Source organism: Prionailurus bengalensis, chromosome C1 (assembly GCF_016509475.1).
Source record: "Prionailurus bengalensis isolate Pbe53 chromosome C1, Fcat_Pben_1.1_paternal_pri, whole genome shotgun sequence".
Taxonomy (NCBI): domain Eukaryota; kingdom Metazoa; phylum Chordata; class Mammalia; order Carnivora; family Felidae; genus Prionailurus; species Prionailurus bengalensis.
Window position 1 is genome coordinate 142,659,248 of NC_057345.1, and position 21,348 is coordinate 142,680,595.

Genomic DNA, 21,348 nt, shown 5'->3' on the forward strand with positions numbered 1-21,348 from the left:
CCTAGAAAACAAAATGCTAAGTACCAGAAGCCAGTCACAAGAGGTCACATATTATGATTCCATTTATATAAAATGTCCAGGACAGGCACGTCTATAGAGACAGAAAGTAGATTAGTGGTTACTTGGGGATGGGATGGAGTGGTATTAGGTGGAGAAGGAGGTGACAGTTAAAAAGTACAAAGATTTTTTGTTTGAGGTGATGAAAATTATCTAAAATGGATTTCAGTGATGGTTGTACAACTCCTATGAATATACTGAAAACCACTTAAATGTACACTTCAAATGGGTAAATCGTACAGAATGTGAATTATCTCAATAAAACTGTTAGAAAAAAGAATAAATGAAAGGCATGCCATCTACTTCACATAAGAGACTAAATATAAAGAGTTGCTCAAATTCATAATCAGAAAAGTGCAGATCAAGACCACAGTGAGATATTTTACACAGTGTGATTGGTTCAAATTAAAACTATCAAGTATTAGAAAAAATGTGGATCAATGAGATTTTTTATAAAATTGCCTTGTGGGATTATAAACTGGGAACACCACTTTAGAAAACAAGTTGCCATAGCTTTATAAAGTTAAATGTTCTCACATACAGAAATTCGACTACTAAATATATACCAATAGAAAGAACTTTCTGATGATACTGGGAGTGGTATTAACAAATGTGATGTTTGGTAATGTATAATGAAATTGATCAAGATTTGGAACAGCCATATAACTCAATGACTTAATACTTTTCAAATGACCAATGCATACTGATACAAAGTCATGCATGAGCAAAAGACTGATTCAAAATTCAAGACAGACCAATGTATTTTAATGTAACAGCCTATAAAAAGTTCATTAATATGATTTCAGATTCCATATTGCAATTAATCTTTTTTTTAAATTAGTCGTCACACCCAATGTGGGGCCCAATGCAAGGTCCAACATGGGGCCCAACATGGGGCCTGAACTCACAACCTGAGCTAAGCTCTGGAGTCAAATACTTTAACCAACTGAGCCACCCAGAAGCCCCCACTGCAATTAATCTTTAAGAAACTATTATTTATCAAGTTCCAGTGTTACATCAAAGAAGAATATCCACAATTGTCTGTAAAAGATATTAAAATACTGCTCTCTCTTCTAACTACATACTTGTTCCAGGATGGGTTTTCTTCCTATTCTTCAAAAAAGCAACATAGCACAATAAATTAAAGGCATAAGCCTTTATGAGAACTCAGCTGTCTTCTATTTAGTCCTACAAAAAAGTAAAACATTCCATGTTTCTATTTTTTTCATAAAACCTTGTTATTTATCATTATATATAATGTTTATGTTAACATACAACGGGTTCACTATTTTTTTAAATTTTTTTAATGCTTATTTTATTTATTTATTTTTATTATTTTTTAAACATTTATTTATTTTTGAGACAGAGAGAGACAAAGCATGAACAGGGGAGGGTCAGAGAGAGAGGGAGACACAGAATCTGAAACAGGCTCCAGGCTCTGAGCTGTCAGCACAGAGCCCGACGCGGGGCTCGAACTCACAGACCACAAGATCACGACCTGAACTAAAGTTGGCCACTTTACCGACTGAGCCACCCAGGTGCCCCAACGCTTATTTTATTTTTAAGAGAGAAAGACAGAGCATGAGCAGGGTAGGGGCAGAGAGAGAAAGACACAGAATCTGAAACAGGCTTCAGGCTCTGAGCTCACTGCACAGAGCCTGATGTGGGGCTCAAACTCTGAACCATGAAATCATGATCTGAGCAGAAGTCAGACACTTAACCAACTGAGCCACCCAAGCGTCCCAGTTTTGGTTTATTTTTATAGAATATGTTTCGTTACGTTTTTTCTGATTTTTTCCTCATGGATAGATTCAGGTTATGAATTTTTAACAGGCATACCATATCAGTCTGTACCAGTTTTGATGGTTTTCACAGGTGTCTCCCCTGTAAAGTTACCATTTGTTTCTTCTTACTTGATAAGTGTCTTAAGGGGAGATATTTTGAGACTGTTCCCCATCAGACTTTTGCTCAGTGGTTTTATTTTATTTTTTAACGTTTATTTTTCAGAGAGACAGAGCAGGAGCAGGGGAGGGGCAAAGAGAGAAAGAGACACAGAATCTGAAGCAGGCTCCAGGCTCTGAGCTGTCAGCACAGAGCCAAATGCAGGGCTCGCACCCACAAACTGTGAGATCATGACCTGACCTGAAGTTGGATGCTTAACCAACTGAGCCACTCAGGCGCTGCATTGTTAAATGGTTTTAGTACCTACTGATGATTATTGCCCAAATCAATTATTACAATCATGGTTGCAAAATGGTGATTTCCTAACTCTGCCATTCCTTCTCTGATATATATATACATACATAAACACACACACACACACACACACACACACACATATATACATATACATATGCATGTATATATATATTTATTATTTATTCCTTCTGTATATATATAAATATAAATTTATTTATTTTTGCATTTACTTATTTATATATTTTAGTATCACTAGGGGCTCATAGATTCTTTTTTTATTTAATAGTTTATAATCTATCATTCCAGATTCAGTCATGGGAGCCCTTCAAGCTGTCTCTGGGGTCTTTTAACATGTTTCCTAACTTTTTAAGCACTTGTTTGTTTTCTGACACAAAAAGATGTTCCAGGCTCTTATACATTTTTCAGCCCCAGCCCTAGAATTAGCTATTTATCTAAGAAAATCTGGTTCCTTTTAGTGAAACTTTCTTTCCATCAAATATATTTTGGAAAGCACTATATATAGCACATAGAGAGTTGCATAGTATTTTATGGTATAGATGTGCCATAATCTCTTTAGCATTGGTTTTGTCTAAAATTTTTTTTTTTTTTACAAACAACTCTGCAATGAACAAAAGTCTTCATAGTTTATTTTACACATGAGTGAGTACACTTGTGGGGTAATCATTTAGAGGTGGAATTTCTGCATCAAAACTTTGAGAACTTGGGGCACCTGGGTGGCTCAGTCGGTTAAGCATCGGACTTCGGCTTAGGTCATGATCTCGCAGTCTGTGAGTTCAAGCCCTGGGTCGGGCTGTGTGCTGACAGCTCAGAGCCTGGAGCCTGCTTCAGATTCTGTGTCTCTCTCTCTCTGTGACCCTCCTCCGTTCATGTTCTGTCTCTCTCTGTCTCAAAAATAAATAAACGTTAAAAAAAATTTTTTTTATAAAAAAAACCAACTTTGAGAACTTAAAATTTTGATAAATACCACAAATTGTCCTTCCTGGAGGTTGTACCAATTTGTATTTCCACTAGTATCATATGAGAGCAGACAACCAAGCTTACAAATAAAAATTCTGTTTTATCCATACTACACTCAGGGGATTTAAAATTGTCAGTTATATTAATTTAATAGGCTAGACAGTTTAAGAAAAATTTCCTTAACCCAGTGATCAAGAAAAATAGAACCTTTAATCCTGCCATAACTACTCCTGGTGATGAATTAAAAATGGATTAATTTTCTAAATTTGTAATTATGTTCTTTGTCCAGAAAGGCCTGAAGCATAACAATGAGTCACTTTCCCTTTTGGCTCCTCCAAGCTGTCAGTTTCAATTATTTTTGTAGTTCTTGAGCTTATAAAAGACTTTTGTTTTTCTCCATGAATGTTTTGAGACATAGGCAAAGGATTTCTGCTATAAAAGTTAAAGAAAATTTGTGCATTGTACACAGTAGGAATCTCAGATTTGATGCTAAAAAGAATCATTTGGGGTACATATTAAAAATGCAGATTATGGGGCTTGTCCTGGAACTTCTGGTTCAGTAGCTCTGAGAGGTATGGTCCAGATATTTGCATATAAAGAAGCTCCCCAGGGATTTTGATGCACTGATTCTGGAATCACACTTCAAGATATACAACATTAAGTTATTGCTGATGGCTATAGTCACATTATTTTAATGTGGACTAGGAAACCACTTTAAATGAAAATAGGGTTTGGGTTTTGGGGTTTTCTTTTTGGAAGCATTTGTGGTTTTATAAATGTTGTCTTACTTGAATCGGAGAAACTAATGAATCTCTGGCTAACATTTTCTGAATATTTATAACATGTACTCAGTCATTGTTGAGGCAATTTCTGTCTATGAACTTACCTATACCTCAGATACCTATGAGGTAAGTGCAATTAGTCCCATTTTACAGATAAAGAAATTGAGGTACAAGAGGTTGAGTAACTTGACAATGCCACACAGCAAAGATTCAAACCTTATCAACTGGACTCCAGGTTTAGCCCTTATACTATGTTGCCTCTCTTCATTTGAACTCAAAGGGGCTCAATTTTCTCATCTAAAAAAGAGTTGGTTTGGTCATAAATAGTAGAAACTCTTTGCCCAGCTCAGTGGGAAGATTAAAGCTTAGAACCTCTTGGTTATTACGATTTGATAACATTGTGGGATAAGTTTGAATGTAAGGGTAACAGATTTCAGGCTAGTCACAGGTCACTGGGCATTATTAGCTGTGTATATTTACTGTATATGAACTAGCTGATGGGATAAAATAATCTTTAAAAACCTTTTTTTTTTTTCATGTGTTACCTGCTGCAAAGTCCATCAGGGGATCAATTGAAAACGCGGAACTTAAAAAACCTCAAAGTGGAGCTTTCTTTAAATAAATTCTGTAAAATAGTTACCATGGTGGGTAACATTTCAAATGTCTCCCAGAACTCTTATACTCCACAATTTTTATTTTTATTTATTATTATTTTTTAAAGTTTATTTATTTTATTTATTTTGAAAGAGAGAGCACAAGCAGGGAAGTAGCAGAGAGAGAGAGAATCCCAAGTAGGCTCCACACTGTCAGCACAGAGCCCAACACATGGCTTGAATTCACGATCATGACCTGAGCCTAAATCAAGAGTTAGATGCTCATCCGACTAAGTCATCCAGGCACCCCAAGTCCACAATTTTTAAATGATGAAAATTAAACTAATGAATACATTTCAGAAAAAAATTTGCAAAAATTTTAATTAGTATATTCATGTATTCGTGTAATAAGCACTTATTAAATACTATGTGCTAGCATTTATGCTAGACACTGGGCAACAATAGTTACCATTTACTGAACTTTGATGTTGGTATTTTTCTTCTCATTTTATTGTTGAAGACATGGTGAAGTTAAGCATCTTTCTGGAAGATCTCAAGTCACACAGTGGCAGCACCAGTATTTGAATCCTCATCTATTTTGTTCCAAAGCTGGCCCACTGCATTAACTCTAGTAATTTGGATTACAGATGGATACTTCACTAAATGAATTACTATAGGGGTCCTGTAAATAGTGAGCATCCATAGGACTCTTTATATTGAATTCTTACCATGTTCAAGAATAAATCTACTATGAAAACCACACCACCACAGTGGTTTATGCAGGGGAGATCTCATTAAATATTGATGAATGAATGTAACTTAAGTAGGTTAGCTCTAGAGTTACTATGACTACATTAAAGTTCTCTATTTTACTAGGTAAGCTTCACATTGCTTATTTGTAAATTCAAGCAAAGTACTTTTTTGTCTTAAAACCACTGGGAAGAATAAAAGAGATACTGTCCAGGTAACACCTAGCACTCAATAAAAAGCAGTTGAAAAGCATGCTATAATCTTGAAATGATTATGTTAAGGTCATAAATTGAGACCCTAGGTAGATATTAGGTGGACAGGTCTAAGAATTATTAGATAGAAAGAATCATAAGGACTACCGGGGGCAAGTAGGAAAAAGGAGTCATTGAGAGACCTACGATTATAGGGTTGATATCTGCTGAGTAATGATGTGGTTAAAGACAGAAATTGTGAAGTTAGAAGCAATACTGGATTGTGCAAGGTGCAAGGTGCAAGGCTTTTCATGATCTTCTGAGGACAAAAAGAGATGCAGGATTTGAATAAGCAAAGAAGATAGAAATTGTATATTAGTTAAATGATTAAATGAAAACACGGATGAATTAATACATAAAAAATTAATTCAGAATGAGGCGCCTGGGTGGTTCAGTTGGTTAAGCCTCCGACTTCAGCTCAGGTCATGATCTCACAGAGCCGTGTCGGGCTCTGTGCTGACAGCTCGGAACCTGGAGCCTGCTTCGGATTCTGTGTCTCCCCCTCTTTCTGCCCCTCCCTTACTTATGATCTGTCTCTCTCTGTCTCAAAAATAAATAAAAACATTAAAAAAAATTTTTTTTTAATAAAAAAAATTAATTCAGAATGTACTTATTGGGTGCCAGGTACTACGAACTTATTGTCTAGCAAGACAAGATTCATGGTGGTAGTTTTAGAATTTCTATAAAAGAGAAGCTCAGGGACAGTAATCTCATTTGGAAGGGTGTGGAGAGAGGGGTATGGGTGGGGAAGGGGATTTGTTTTAATGACTCTGTAATCTCTTAGCACTTTAGCTGAGGTCTGAGAAAATACCAAAAAAGAGGGAGGGGCACTGATTGAGATTAGGCTAGAACAATTGTCCTCAGACCAACCCTCAACTCTGCCACTGCAGACATATAAGGCAGACATATATAAACAATAATAAATTACCAAGATACTTATTTCAACAGATCTCTGAATAAAGAGCTATGTCAGCATGGAGGTGCAAGCATTTACTTTTCCTCGGGGGAAGAGTAGATAAGGGAAGGATTTAATAAAAAGTTGTGATTTTAATACACCCTTGTTTATTACACTTGAAAAAGGGGATTAATGTTCTAAACACAAGGAACAACACAGATCTTCAAAGACAGAATAGAGACCCTGCAGACTGTTTCGAACTTAGCTGAAGCAGAGGTAAGGCTGGATATGAAGTGTTAGCAGTGGCCCAATCATCATAGGCTTCTATGTTTTGAAATTCATCCTATAGTTTTTTAAAAAAAAAAATCTTTTAATGTTTATTTATTTTTAGGAGAGAGAGAGAGAGAGAGAGAGCGCGCGAGCATGCACATGTGTGCAGGAGCAGGGGAGGGGCAGAGAGAGAGGGAGACACAGAATCTGAAGCAGGCTCCAGGTTCTGAGCTGTCAGCACAGAGCCCAACATGGGACCCAAACTCACAAACTTGAGATCATGACCCGAGTTGAAGTCAGATACTTAACTGACTGAGTCACCCAGGAGCCCCCTGAAATTTATCCTATGATTGATGGGAACCACTGAAGGATTTCAGTCACTGGCAGTGACAATGATAAAATGCTACCAAACATTTTACTAAGATCAAAGGACTATGCATTTGAAAGAGGTACGAGCAACATGACCACCCCAACCTCTTCTTTGTGGTCCCTATACTCAAGGAATTTACATTCTCATGGGGAGAGATAGACAATAAAAAATAGACATATGATACAATATCAGGTAGTGATAAGTGCTGGAAGAATAAAGCAGAGGAAGGCATAAAAGGATTGGGCGGAGGTATTTGTCTTAAGGCAAACTCAATGTTCTTTTCACTAATCTCATCTCATAGTCACATTAAAAAAATTGGTTTCAAGTCCTCTCTCTTTCCAACACAACAACTCTACTATACTGAAATCTTAATGTTGTGAACCTAACCATGTATTTCATTTATTGTCTAATAATCCCTTTACTTTCTTCAGTATCTGTGTTGTCTTGCCAAAGCCCAGAAAATGAGGAACAAATTCCTCTGAAGGTTATAGAACTCATTATCACGCTGCACTGAAAACCTTTCGCTACCATTTCTTCTATAGTGTCTCTACATTTCACCCAGACACAAGTCTTCACAATTTTTTAAGCCCTCAATTTCTGTAGTTTGGCTCACAAGATCTGTCTATGTCTCCTTCCCTTTCTTCTTTCATTTTTTTGCTTAAGAAACATGCTCTGTATTGAGCACTTAGTTTGGCAGACACTTGGCTAGGAACAGAGAAGGACAAAAGGCAGTCCTGACCTCTGGAGCTGATAGCTGTGCTCAGGGTAAGAGGAGACTTTCGGGGTAGGGGATCTGAAACCTGTTAAGTTGAAGTGGACGAACCACTTGCTGTTGGGCCTTAGATGCCTGGGTTGAAGTTGATACAATCCTGGGTGATATCGACAGTGCTCAGAGGCCTAAGATAAGGGGAGCAGCATATTAATTGTTCGTCAAGGGTTTCCAGTCCTTTCTCCAAGTGCGAAGTCCTGACCAACCTCCCACCCTTCGACACCTGGGGCCTAAATAAAGGAATGCAGATCCTCGGGAGCTACCTAAATCTACTGAATCACAATGTCTAAAGGTGGGGCCCAGAAATCTGCACTTTAATCATGAATATCCCCAGGCCATTGTTATGTACACTTAAAATTTGGAAACCCTAGGATTCTCCTACCTATCATCACTTCACTTTCACCTGAAGTAGTTACAAACATCATTGCTATATTCTGGAGAAGGAAATTGAGGCATAGAAAGGTTGTTTAATTTGCTAACGTCACACAGAGCTAGGTTTTGAATATACAACAATCTAGATGCAGCTCCTAGTCTTTTTTTTTTTTTAATGTTTATTTATTTTTGAGACAGAGAGAGACAGAGCATGAACGGGGGAGGGTCAGAGAGAGAGGGAGACACAGAATCCGAAGCAGGCTTCAGGCTCTGAGCTGTCAGCACAGAGCCTGACATGGGGCTCGAACTCGCGGACCGTGAGATCATGACCTGAGCCGAAGTCAGACGCTTAACCGACTGAGCCACCCAGGAGCCCCGATGCAGCTCCTAGTCTTAAACATTACAATATGGTCCCATCTCCTCTTACTATATGATTTGTTGCTAATATTTCAAGAAGCACAGGGCTTGGAGTTTGAAAAGAGTCTGAAGGCCCACTAAGTTTAGTCTGATGAACTTCGGCGACTCACATTTTGAATTTCAAGTCCCTCGCCGTTTAAATTTAGGCCCAAACACCCCCACCTGCAAGATGCCCTGATGGGAGAGACTAAGCAGCCGACAGACCAGGGAGGCGATCGATGATTTAGGCGCGCCGCTGCCTGTTGGATTGGCTCGAGGCTCTCCCGTCAGGCCTGCCCTGCTCCCGCGCGCTCGTGGGCCCGCCCCCGCTGCCATCTTGGCCTAGGCGGGAGCGAGCCGCACGCGAGAGTAAACAGCCCGAGCCGGGAAAGTCGAGTTCCGGCTGCGTCCGGGTGCCGCGGGCTAGCGGCGGAGAGGACGCAGTCCTGATCTTCGTACGTGGGGTAAATATCTGGGTCACAGTGCTAGGCCGCGAGGAACCCTCAGTGAGGCTCACCCTCCGCCCCCTCGCGCGAGGTGCCTTGCTCCCCGGGCTTCTCCCGCCCCCCGCGGGTCTCCTCCCACTGTTGAAAGCTGCCCGGGAAAGTGGTGGCGGGAGCGGGCCTGGGCCGGAGCGCAGCGTGGACCCGGCTGCGTGTTGCGAGGCTCAGGAGGAGGTTAGAGTCTTGGATTTGGGGGCCAGGGGCCAGGCATGTAGACGCAGTGGTGCAGTGAAGCTGGGGTCGGGCGCTCGGGTCTGGGGCCCGGACTCCGACCGAGCTACTGCGGGGCTGTTTCTGTCGGTCACTGGATTTTCTCCTTTTCCGGTTCATGCCTCAGGGTGGCCGACATGACGGCCCCGGGTGCAAGCCCCCTGGCGCCGCTGTTGGAGACTTTGGAAGACCCTTCCGCCCCCCTTGGAGAGCAGACCGACGCTTACCTGACTCTGACCAGGTAAGGGCCGCTGGGGTTGGGGAGGAGATAGTTGCGGTGGGGCACGCAAAACAGTTTGTGTATTCTAGAAGTCTGCTTGCTATGAGGACGCCGGGGTCGTGGGCAAGGTGGGGGGTGGTGTTGCGTGCTAAGTGACGTCCCCGGTGTTGCTGCAGCGCTCAGGGCGTGTGTTTGGAATGAGGAAGCCCGCACGTGCGTCTCGCAGGCGAAGCATTTTTTTTTTTTTTTTTTTTTTTAAGTTGCGTTAGAAGTGGGTGTGCTGGCGGGATGGTTTTCAGTGTAAGTTGCCCATGTATTTGGGGCAACGTGGCAACTCAGAATTGCTTTTTTAATAGGGAGCAGTAACCCGGGTTTCAGTTTTAATTGCAAATGCCTTGCAGTATTTTTTTCTTTGCAAATCGTATTTTGCTGAATTATCTGTAGTTATTTGGAAATGCTAACAATTGTAACAATTGGCACAAAACTATAAAGGCACAGTAAATTTCTAGTAAATTGGTAATTGGAGCTAGGTTTTCATGTTTCCTTTTCACATAGTGATACTGTCCAAATGTGTACACTTTGGATGCAAAAGTTATTCTTAGGGTTTTTTTCTGCGTTAATTTTGGACATTATTACATGATAAATTGTATATACAAGTATTAAGTATTTTAAGCACTGGACCAATCAAATTGGTAGAGTTCTAACAAATTGTAGAAAAGAGTATACAAGTGAGTATTTTAGGGAATGATTATAATTTCTTTTGTGTGTCATTTGCATAACCTTGTGTTCTTTCTGCTTTTAAGTCGAATGACTGGAGAAGATGGAAAAGAAGTCATTATGGAAATTGAGAGAAAACTTTCTCGGCTATTCAGAGTTTTAAAAGTATGTCTCTGTTTATTGAATGGTTTTTACTTTGTAGGAAAAAGATTTTACCAGCTAACTCATAATAACTTTGTTGTTGTTTTTTATAATATTTATTTTTTCAGAGAGACAGTGATTGTGAGTGGGGGAGAGGGAGAGATGGTGAGGGAGACACAGAATCCTAAGTAGGCTCCAGGCTCTGAACTCAGTACAGGGCTGCAACCCGCCAACCGTGAGATCATGACCTGAGCCAAAGTCAGATGCTCAACTGACTGAGTCACCCAGGTGCCCCACTCAAAAGAGCTTTGAAATGAGAGGCGCCTGGGTGGCTCAGTCAGTGTAGCCTCTGATTCTTGATTTTGACTCAGGTCATAATCTCATGGTTCCTGAGTTCGAGTTGGGCTCCCAACTAACAGCTCGGAGCCTGCTTGGGATTCTCCCTCTCCTCTCTCTCTGCTTCTCCCTGCTCTCTCAGAATGAATAAATTCAAAAAATTTTTGAAATGAAACAAAAGCAGGATTATTTTGAGTACTTAATATGTATCAAGTACTTTTAAAATTAGTTTACATGTATTCTGCCACTTAATCCTCTATGTCCCTATGAGGGTACTCCTTAATCCCCACTTTGTAGAAGAAATTGGTTTAACTTGCCTAATGTTGCCTATGGCTACATAATCTAAAACCTGTGCTTTTAATTTAAAAGCAATTATCAGAGATTATTTCATGTTTTCTGCCATTTGATAGGAGTACTTCTAAGTAAACAATTTCTGTAATTTTGTCTTTGTTTTGTGGGTAGCATTCATTTTTTTTTTTTTTTTAAAGCCCTCATTCACCATCAGTTTTTGCCACTCTTGCCTGGTTAAAAAACTGTTATTGTTATCTTTTTTGCTTATTTGTCGGGAGGTGTTTAACATCAGACTGAGGACTTCTGTTGTTATCCTCACTTGAGTATACAGTGGCTTTGTGACTGCCCCTAACACCCAACTTCTGAATTCCTTGCTTTTTAGAATGAAAAGGTTGAACTGAATCTCCAGAGTTCTTATTTTTATGACTGTGTTTTTGTGCTTTAGAAAAAAGTATTGTCATATTTAGTGTACATTTTAGCATGATTTCTGCCTAAATGTTGAGGCATTTAAGGTACTCCTTATCCTTAAGTGTACCTCTTACAGTCCTCAGTGCTTTTTGTTCATGTAAGCAGGAGCTTTTTTGTGTAGTAGTTCAAGGCTTGTTAATAGTATTATTAAACAACGTTAATCGTATTGTCTCATTTTTTTTCCTTACCATTTTTCACATTCCAGCAGTATATTGGATGCCATGAAAACATGCATTTTTATAAACTTGGTGTTTGAGAACATGCAAGATCAGGAACTCAGTGGCATGCACTGTTAATAGAATTTGTAACTTAAATGCCTGATGAATAATTATTTGGAAGCATGTGGGTGGTTAATAGTAAAATCAACAGAAGCTTGACAATCAACAAAAGCTTTCTGGGTGAATTATTAAGCACTGCAAGGATAATTGAACTCCTTTAGAACAAGAACCAGGCTGGTCGAAATACAACATGTTTCTGTATTTAGAATACTGTTAGTATCAAGTCTAGGAACCCACAACATTTTTTTTAATGTTTATTTATTTTTGAGAGAGAGACAAAGCATGACGGGGGGGAGGGGCAGAGAGAGGGAGACAGAATCAGAAGCAGGCTCCAGGCTCCAAGCTGTCAGTACAGAGCCTGACACAGGGCTCAAACTCCCGAACCTGAACCTGGAGAACATGACCTGAGCTGAAGTCAGAGACTTAACCCACTGAACCACCCAGGTGTCCCCCCCCCCGCCCCCGCCCCAAGCATTCTTGAAGACAACACTGTTAAGGAATACTTTCAGGCAATATATATTTAATAAAAGTTGATCATAGATATTCTCCTGGAGATACAGCAGTAGCTCTCAAAGTCTTAGGTGTTTAAGACTATCTTTTTGTGGTTCTTTGAACTGGTTGTTCTGTTATCTCTTATGCTCCAGAGTTTGGTCTTTTTTATTGTTTTGTTTAATTATAAAAGAGGTGTCCCAAGGAAGTGTCTGTTCATATACTTGACTGTTTTTCCTGCTCAAGAGCAGCAAATAGCTGAGAATTTCTTGGATATCTGATTCAGAGCAGTGGGAGGATTTGAAGATAAATCACTTTGGAATGGGAAATGGTACCAAGAAAAACACAGGGTTACAAATAATTGTAGGGTTGGGGAATATAGCAAGATTACCTTTGACAGGTTTGGGATTTTACAGCTTTCACATACATAATATGGATTGGGCTTTGAATTCCAGATGGACATTCAAATTTTCCAATCTGCAAAGTAGGGATTTCTTTTAAAAGATTCAGATAATGCTTAGAGCTTCTATCACTTTAGATTCTCAGTAAATGTTACATTCCAATTCCTCCCTGTCGTAGAGGTGTCACTCCACTCTAAAGCTAGAATGTCAGCTTTTGTCTTTGAGTCTTTTGCCTATCTTTTGTGGAGGTGTCTTCAGCATTTTCCATTTGTTTTTTTTTTATTGCCTTCAGGTGTGTGGAGTTGGAGACATTCTTTATCTTTTAAGAGAACACTTTTTTTTAGGTGGTCTGTATCTAGTGCCATTCTTCCTGTTTTGGCCAAGCTTTGTACATGACTCCTGATTCTATTCCTTTTTTATCTACTCAAACATTTGATTGATTAGGCTAAAATAATTTTGTTTTCTGGTCCACTTTTGTTCCTTAAGAATTTATTTACGGTTGTAATTGTTTGTAACAAATGTGCTTTTTGTTTTTACAGATTCACATTTCCAGTCAAAACTCAGACCTCAGTAGTGCTGCTCTACAGGCCTTGGGGTTTTGTTTGTATAATCCCAAAATTACCTCAGGATTATCAGGTAAATTTATTATGACTTAATATTTTTTAGAGTTTATAAATATAGTTTGATATGTTAAAAGTACTGTTACTTTTCTATTAGTTTTGTGATTTGTAGTCTAGGATTTGCTTTTGACAAAGAAATGATGTTTTGTCATCGTTAGAAGATCTTTTTTCTAGATGTAGCTTTAACTCTGATACCATAAAATTTGCTCTAAAAAGAGCATAAGTCTATTTTAAAAATGATTGCAGTGAAAATTGAAACTTTTCCTGTATAAAGCATATCTGCTTTAGAAGTTAGTAATTTAGATGGTCGTTTATTGTAGTATAAAACAAGCATATGCACTAAGGAACATGCTGAATTGAAAATCTTTCACGTAGTGGTATTGGGGTAATTTGGAACCAAAAGTAGCTAAGTTTTCAAGTAATCTTAATTATTCTTTTGTAGTTTGCCATTTTATTTTATTTTTTTAATTTATTTGAGAGAACAAGAGAGGGGCAAAGAGAGGAAGAGAGAGTCCCAAGCAGGCTCTGCTCACAGCGTGGAGCCTGATTGGGCGGGGTTCCAACCCACAAACCATGAGATCCTGAGCTGAAACTGAGAGTCTGACTCTCAACCCACTGAGCCACCCAGGCTCCCCTGTAGTTTGCCATTTTAATGCAAACCTTGGAGGTGAACTTTACAGAGGGAGAAATCAGGGATAGGGAATAAGGATTCCTTAAAGTTATTACCATCTTTCTTTCTGAAGGTAAAGTTTCTGCCCATTCTTTTTTATCTGTGGAAATGTTCCCAATCTAAAGTAGAAGTTGTTCATTTTAGAGCAGAGGTATAGGATTTATAACATCTTGCCAAAATTTGTCTTATATCTTCAAGGCTATTAATGATGCCTATACAGTTTTTTCAGTTGCACAAAATTAAATCTATTGTTTGTTTGATAAAGTTTTGTGTTTTGGGAAGAAGTTTGATACCAACATTGGTTCACTGATCCTAATCTCTGGATATGCATTTAATTTTTTGACAATGTAGAGTATGTTTTGCTCTATTTCTATATTTGAGATTTTAAAGGATATAAACTGTTTCACATAATTAAAGCTGCTTGTTTTTCAGACACAGATATTGAAGAACTGCTTTTAAAATTGAATGACAGTGTTAAGAGCTCAGACAAAAATGTACGTACTAGGGCACTTTGGGTGATATCCAAGCAGACGTTTTCCACTGAAATCATTGGCAAAGTAGTGAGTATGGTTTTTATATAAGTTTTCGTAACTATGCACCACTTAAAAAATTCAGGTTTACTTGATTTGTATTTATTTGGTTCTGTCTTTTAGGTATCCACTATAATTGATTCATTAGAAATAGTATTTAATAGAGGAGAGCTGCATTCTGCTGTTGTTGATTATGAAGCATTAAATGTCATCATAAGGTATGAGTTTGCTGCTTTGGAAGAATAATTGCAGTACATTTAGAATTCACTTCAAAGAGTGGACTTTGGGAACTTGAGTTAGACATTTAAAGAACGAAAATGTCTTCTAAAAGTCTCAAGGAGAAAAGATAACGGGAAAAAGAAGGAATTAGATGAGTTTAAATTAGTAGGTTTCCTTGTTTACTTTTACTGAGTCATAAAAATAAAGTCTTGGTTGGGGTGCCTGGCTGGTTCATTTGGTAACGTATGCGACTCTTGATCTTGGGGTCATATGTTTGAGCCCCATGTTGGGCAGAGAGTGTACATAAAAATAAAGAAAAAGTCTTGGTTGTGCTGGTGCTGGTAACAGAGTTCTGATTTTAAAAATTATTTCCATTAAAGCTTTTGGAAGAGTTTAAAGAATAATAGGCTTTCAAGTAGACTTAGGGGATATGTCAGAAGGCAATAACAGTGACTAGCAGCAAATGGGAGAACAGGAAAATCCCCTAACTTCTATCCATCCCTGCGCTTTAAAGGACATACTAACAGCACGAAGACTTTGTTGCTGTGATTTGTCTTACGTCGTTTTTCCATTCTTTAAAGTTTTCTTTAATTGAGCTATTTGCCTTAACTCTACTTAGTGTTCTGATGCCCTGAGTGATGCTCACATGTTACCATTCTCTGGCTATCTTCTAAAAGAATGTTAAATTTAATTGTATAAAAACATTGATACTAGGGATGCCTGGGTGGCTCAGTCAGTTAAGTGTCCGGCTCTTGATTTTTGGCTCAGGTCACGATCTCACAGTTTTTGAGATTGAGCCTCGAGTTGGGCTCTGCACTGACAGTGCGGCACCTGCTTGGGATTCTCCCTCTTTCTCTCTGCCCCTCACCCGCTTGCATGTGTGTGCTCTCTCTACAAATAAATAACCATTAAAAAAAAGTAATAATGGAAATCTACAAATTAGCAAGTAAAAGTTCGATCTGTGTGTGTGTATGCGTATATGTACATATTCTGAAACAAATGGACTGTACTAGGTATATTTCTTTGTGCTGGTTATTTTCCTAGTAGTTTAGACATAAAAGGTGAGGTCAAGCTAATTTATTCATTGACTTTTTTATTATAGGCTAATTGAACAAGCCCCAGTTCAAATGGGAGAAGAGTCAATTAGGTGGGCAAAACTGGTCATACCTTTAGTGGTTCATTCAGCCCAAAAGGTACATTTGAGAGGAGCAACTGCTTTAGAGATGGGAATGCCGTTGTTGCTTCAAAAACAACAAGAAATAGCATCTATTACAGAGCAGCTTATGACTACTGTAAGTATTACTTTAAGGATTTTTTTTGGATACTGAATTGTAAATTTCTGGCCCAAGCTTAGAGCTCATAGTGGTATCATTTCATCATGATATAGGAAGTTCCTCTTCGAATAAAACATAAGTAATTGCTTAAGGTAGTGTAGGCACACTGCTCCTAGATTAAGGAAGGAGTGTCTATTCAGTGTTTGTAGGATCTAGGCATTTTACTTCATCACCAATGAATAGTGATTGAAAGGGATTGCATTTCTTTTTTTTTTTTAATGTTTGTTTATTTTTGAGAGCAGGAGAGACAGAGCATGAGCAGGGGAGGGGCAGAGAGAGAGAGATACATACAGAATCAGAAGCAGGCTTCAGGCTGTCAGTACCGAGCCCTACGCGGGGCTTGAACTCCCAAAATGTGAGGTCATGACCTGAGCCAAAGTTGGGACACTCAACCAACTGAGCCACCGAGGCGCCCCGAAAGGGATTGCGTTTCTGGAAAAGGGAGAACATTAACTAATTTGAGTGCTATTTGGATTGTTTTACACAATCTCAATAGGTATAAATTTAAAGCACATAAGTGCATATAATGTATTGTTTACTAATAACTTTTCCTAATAAGCTTTTCTATCTTTATTTCTTGTAACAAATATTTATTTAGCACCTGTATATGCCAGGCATTGTTTTAGACACTGAATATAGCAAAGAACAAAAGGAACTTGTGGAGCTTATTGTCTAGTGGGAGAGGCAATAAAGAATACAGTATATTCAGTGAAGAACATGATGGAAAACAGACTAGATGAAGAGTGCCGTTGTAGAGGAAGGGTGTGGCAGTCAGGGAAGGAAAAAGAATAGGATATTTGAGCAATGATTTGAAAGTGGTACAAGAATTAGCTACTTGGATAATATGGAGTAAGTTAATTCCAGGCAGGAGAAACTGAGAGCAAAGGGCCCTGTTCTGATGGTTGTGTGTTAGTTGGTGTTCAGTGAACACTGGCAAGGGCAATATGATAGAGTGAATGAGGGTGAGAGGATAGGAGATGATGTCAGAGGAACAGAGGGCCAAATCACATAGGACCTTGGGGGATATTGTAAGGAATTTTTCACTTTCTTTTATTGAAAACTGTATTTGAAGGTTTTGAGTATTGAGCGTTATATGTACTGACTTGGGCTTTAAAGGGATTGTTGTGCCTGTGTTGAGAATAGACTCTAGAAGAGTTGAGTAGAAGAAGGGAAGGTACTTCAGAGGTAACTTCAGTAATCCAGGTGTAGTGAGGGAGCCTTCCAGATTTTAAAACCTGGGATTTTGTTTATTTTTTAAAATTCGAGAGGCCTTATGGTAATGTTTGGAGACTACTAAAGTAGCTCCAATGTCTTTGCAAGTTTTTTTATTTTGATAAATTTATTTTCCAAGAGTATATATAAAATTCTTCGTAAATTTGAACTAAAATGTTCTCAGGTGTCTGCTACCCATGAAGCTGTTAATGTATTTTTAAGTTAAAATGTTATCATTTGAACTCTTATGGTATACATGCTGGTTTTCTGGGAAACGTATATTGGTAGAAGAAAATTAAGCTCAATTGATAGATGGAGGAATGGCCAGATTTGTGATAAGACAGTTATCGTAAGATGTTAATGGTATGTATTTATATTTGGAAATTCAATGTAAAACTTTCAGCTTTGCTATATACTTGGAAATTTTCTAATAAAATATTGGGAAAAGCTATTCAACTAAGATAGTCTGATACTGCATATTTTGTTTTCCCAAGAGTCTTTTGGTAAATATTTTTGCATTTGTTTGCAGAAATTACTTTCAGAACTCCAAAAGCTATTTATGAGTAAGAATGAGACTTATGTGTTAAAATTGTGGCCTTTGTTTGTCAAACTTCTTGGGAAGGTAAGTCCACAGATCATGAATATTTCGTAGTTTATACATGAGTTTCTTTCGTGTCTTAACTTTACATAGTGGAGCTGATCCTATAGATGTAAATTCAGCTGCTTAATAAAATTTGTTTGCAAACCCACTGTAAATACTTTTGCTTTTCCAGTCAATTGCAAATCTGCAAAATGGCAAAAGACATCCACCCCAGCGTGCAGGTTCCCAGCTGAGGTAGAGCAACGTTATGCTCTGCCTTTTTATTTGAGCTCTCAGTATTCATTTGTAAACAGATGTCCTTTTCATAATCTGCTTGGTGACATGTTTTCCACATTTTGTGCTTTTTCTTGGTGAATTTAGTTTTAAATGACCCTCAGGCTTAGTGCCAAAGTGTTGTCCATGATTCTTAAGCACAGGAAGATTATGTGATGTGCCCTGGGGAGAAATTATATGTATTATTTTTAAAAATTTTCTTTAATGTTTGTATTTATTTTTGAGAGAGAGAGAGAGAGAAAGAGAGAGAGCGCGCGCGCACGCATGAGCGGGGAAGGGACAGACAGAGAGGGAGACGCAGAATGTGAAGCAGGCTCCAGGCTCTGAGCTGTCAGCACAAAGCCCAACGCGGGGCTTGAACCCACCGGCCACAAGATCATGACCTGAGATGAAGTTGGACGCTTAACCAACAGAGCCACCCAGGCGCCTCAGAAATTACACGTATTAGATAAGCTCTGTTCAGGCATGAGTTACAGTGCTGTTGGCTGTGAGTTCATTGTTCATGAATCAACAATACATACGGTATCTTTAAACAAATAAATATAAGATTGATGTCGATTGGTTGACAGAAAAGGTTCTCATAGGAGCCTAACCTGCATCTTCCCTAGGAGCAAGGGCTCAGTACTTGCTAACACAGTGTTTGCAGTGGACTTTATAGAACTTAATTTTGATGAATAATGAGGATCAACCACGTGTTTTGTCTTAAGCCAGGTTTTTTTTTTTAAGTTTTTTTTTTTTTTTAACGTTTATTTATTTTTGAGACAGAGAGAGACAGAGCATGAATGGGGGAGGGTCAGAGAGAGGGAGACACAAAATCTGAAACAGGCTCCAGGCTCTGAGCTGTCAGCACAGAGCCTGATGCGGGGCTCGAACTCACGGACCGTGAGATCATGACCTGAGCCGAAGTCGGCCGCTTAACCGACTGAGCCACCCAGGCGCCCCGCCAGTTTTTTTTCTAAGGAGAGGGGAGGTGTTTTTCTTTGCTGTGATAAATAAACCTATTTATCGTAACCGTCCTACGTACATTTCGTTGTCATTAAATATATACACAAGTTTTGTAAACGTCACTGTTATCTATACCCAAAACTTTATATTCTCCAACAATTTTATATATGTTAAGCAAGAACTTCTTTGGTCTCCTAGCCCCAGCCTCTGGTAACTGCTGTTCTACTTGCTGTCTCTATGGATTTGCTAATTCTAGGCATCCCACATAAATGGAATCATGCACTATTTGTCTATTTATGGTTTATGCTAGACATTTTTTCAAGTTTTATTCATGTTGTAGAAATTAACTAAATTTCATTCTTTTTTTCAACTGAATATTTCATGGTGTGTAACTCTGTTTACTCATTTGTTGACAGATATTTGAGTTGTTTCTACCTTTCAGCTATTGTGAATAATTGCTGTGAACTTTGGTGTACAAATATCTTTTGTATTCTCTACTTTTCGTTCTCTTGGATATATGTGTAAGAGTGGAATTGCTGGTTCCAAACTGTTTTCCACAGTGGCTGCACTATTTTACATTCCTACCAGTAATACACCAGGGCTCCAATTTTCCCACATCTTTGCCAAACTTGTTTTTTTTTTGTTGTTGTTTTTTGATATGATAGCCATTCCAGAGCATTTTGTTTTGTAAAACTGGGCCATTTTCATGTTTTTGACAATACAGTAAATAGTTCTCTTGGTGATTGCAGACATACAAGAAATAATCATAGTAAAGGTGGGTTTTCCTGATTGGTGTGCAGTTTTCAGTAATTGTAAAGAGTTACTTGTATGTAACTGCTGTCAAGCCAGTAAGACCGCATCTCTGCATCCATCATTTTCAGGATTGCTAGTAACTTGGGCGTATTTCTCCAGAATAACCTTACGTGTTTGTTGTGTCACAGGACCCAGCTTGCTTACATCTTTGTCCATGACAATACCTTTGGTAGTAATACCCAAAGTTGTATATAGTGGGGATAAAGGGTTTTTCTGTATACCATATGTTGAGGTAAAAGGTGACTTTCAGGCTGAGCTGTATTATGTCGGCCTTCTTGAAACATAAGTCTATTGGCCTAATGAATTTTTCACATTTAGGTGATTTTCGTATAAAGCCGTTTCCAGTGGAGTAGACCAGTTACAGCAACCAACCTCTTCTTTCCCTTTCCTGTTTGGATAACTTAGAATTTCTTTCTTCCTGGGCATTAACCTTGGGCAGAGGGCCTTCCCATTTTCCTGCTTCCCCTTTCTGGTTTTAATCATATTTGAAAGTACTTTAGCTCAGGGCTGTCCCACTGTGTCCAGTAGATAGCAGGTACTATTCCCTGTGAATCTTTTAGTCACTCTTAAGTTTGGTTTTTCCCTTTAATACGTTTTCTTAATCGTAGTTTTTATTTGTATTTTTTTTTAGCATGGTGCTGTTTATGGTAGTGCTTAGCTTTCACACCAGTTTGAACATTCTAGAGCTTTCCTTTGGTTTTTCTCATGGTAATCCAAGTGATATCCATAGTAGTTATAGTGTAACTCAAGTTGTTTTGTGGCTGGTGGGTTTTTGTTTTTATAGAGAGCAAGAGCACTGGGGAGTTGTTGGGGGAGAGGGAGGGAGAGAGAGAGAGAGAGAGAGAGAGAGAATCTTCAGCACCCTCTATGCCCAGCACAGAGCCCGATGTGGGGCTTGATCCTAGAGCCCCACCGTGAGATCACGTATGGCCTGATCTGAAATCCAGACTTGAATGTTTAACCGACTGAGCCACTCAGGCAGCCCTGCCCACTTTTTATTTGGGTGGTTCATTTTGTTGTTGAGTTGTAGGAGGAGTTCTTTATTTTGGATGTTAACCCTTATAGGTCTGGGATTTTCAAATATTTTTCAAATTTTTTTTCAAATATCTTTTCAGTTGATAATATCCTTTGGTACACAGGAGTTTTTAGTTTTTAAGTTTATTTTGAGAGAGAGAGAAAGTGAATGAGCAAGGGGAAAGGCAGAGAGAGTGAGAGAGGGTATCCCAAGATGTGGGGCTTGAACTCACGAACCGTGAGATCATGCATGACTCAGGCTAAATCCAAGAGTTGAATGCTAAACCGACTGAGCCACCCAGGTGCCCAGGAGTTTTTAGTTTTGAAGTCCCATAAAAATTAGATTTTCTTTAATTACCTGTGCTTTTGGTGTCTTAGACA

At 38.7% G+C, this 21,348-nt stretch overlaps 1 protein-coding gene across 4 annotated transcripts in view; it reads left to right on the forward strand.

Moving 5' to 3' along the window:
- The first annotated feature begins 8,972 nt into the window (after window positions 1-8,972).
- RIF1 (replication timing regulatory factor 1) overlaps window positions 8,973-21,348 on the forward strand; it is a 75,482-nt gene continuing 63,106 nt past the window's right edge. For 2 of the 4 annotated variants that reach the window (XR_006296825.1, XM_043576676.1), the window contains exons 1-8: window positions 9,012-9,146; window positions 9,523-9,636; window positions 10,419-10,497; window positions 13,276-13,372; window positions 14,459-14,586; window positions 14,680-14,774; window positions 15,878-16,067; window positions 17,851-17,943. Coding sequence is in view for 3 of the 4 variants with exons in the window: in XM_043576676.1 (XP_043432611.1) it covers window positions 9,533-9,636; window positions 10,419-10,497; window positions 13,276-13,372; window positions 14,459-14,586; window positions 14,680-14,774; window positions 15,878-16,067; window positions 17,851-17,943 (786 nt within the window). In the remaining variant the exon portion in view is untranslated. Of the gene's footprint in view, window positions 9,147-9,522; window positions 9,637-10,418; window positions 10,498-13,275; window positions 13,373-14,458; window positions 14,587-14,679; window positions 14,775-15,877; window positions 16,068-17,850; window positions 17,944-21,348 lie in introns of all 4 variants that reach the window. The other 2 variants (XM_043576675.1, XM_043576674.1) reach the window with 2 other exon arrangements.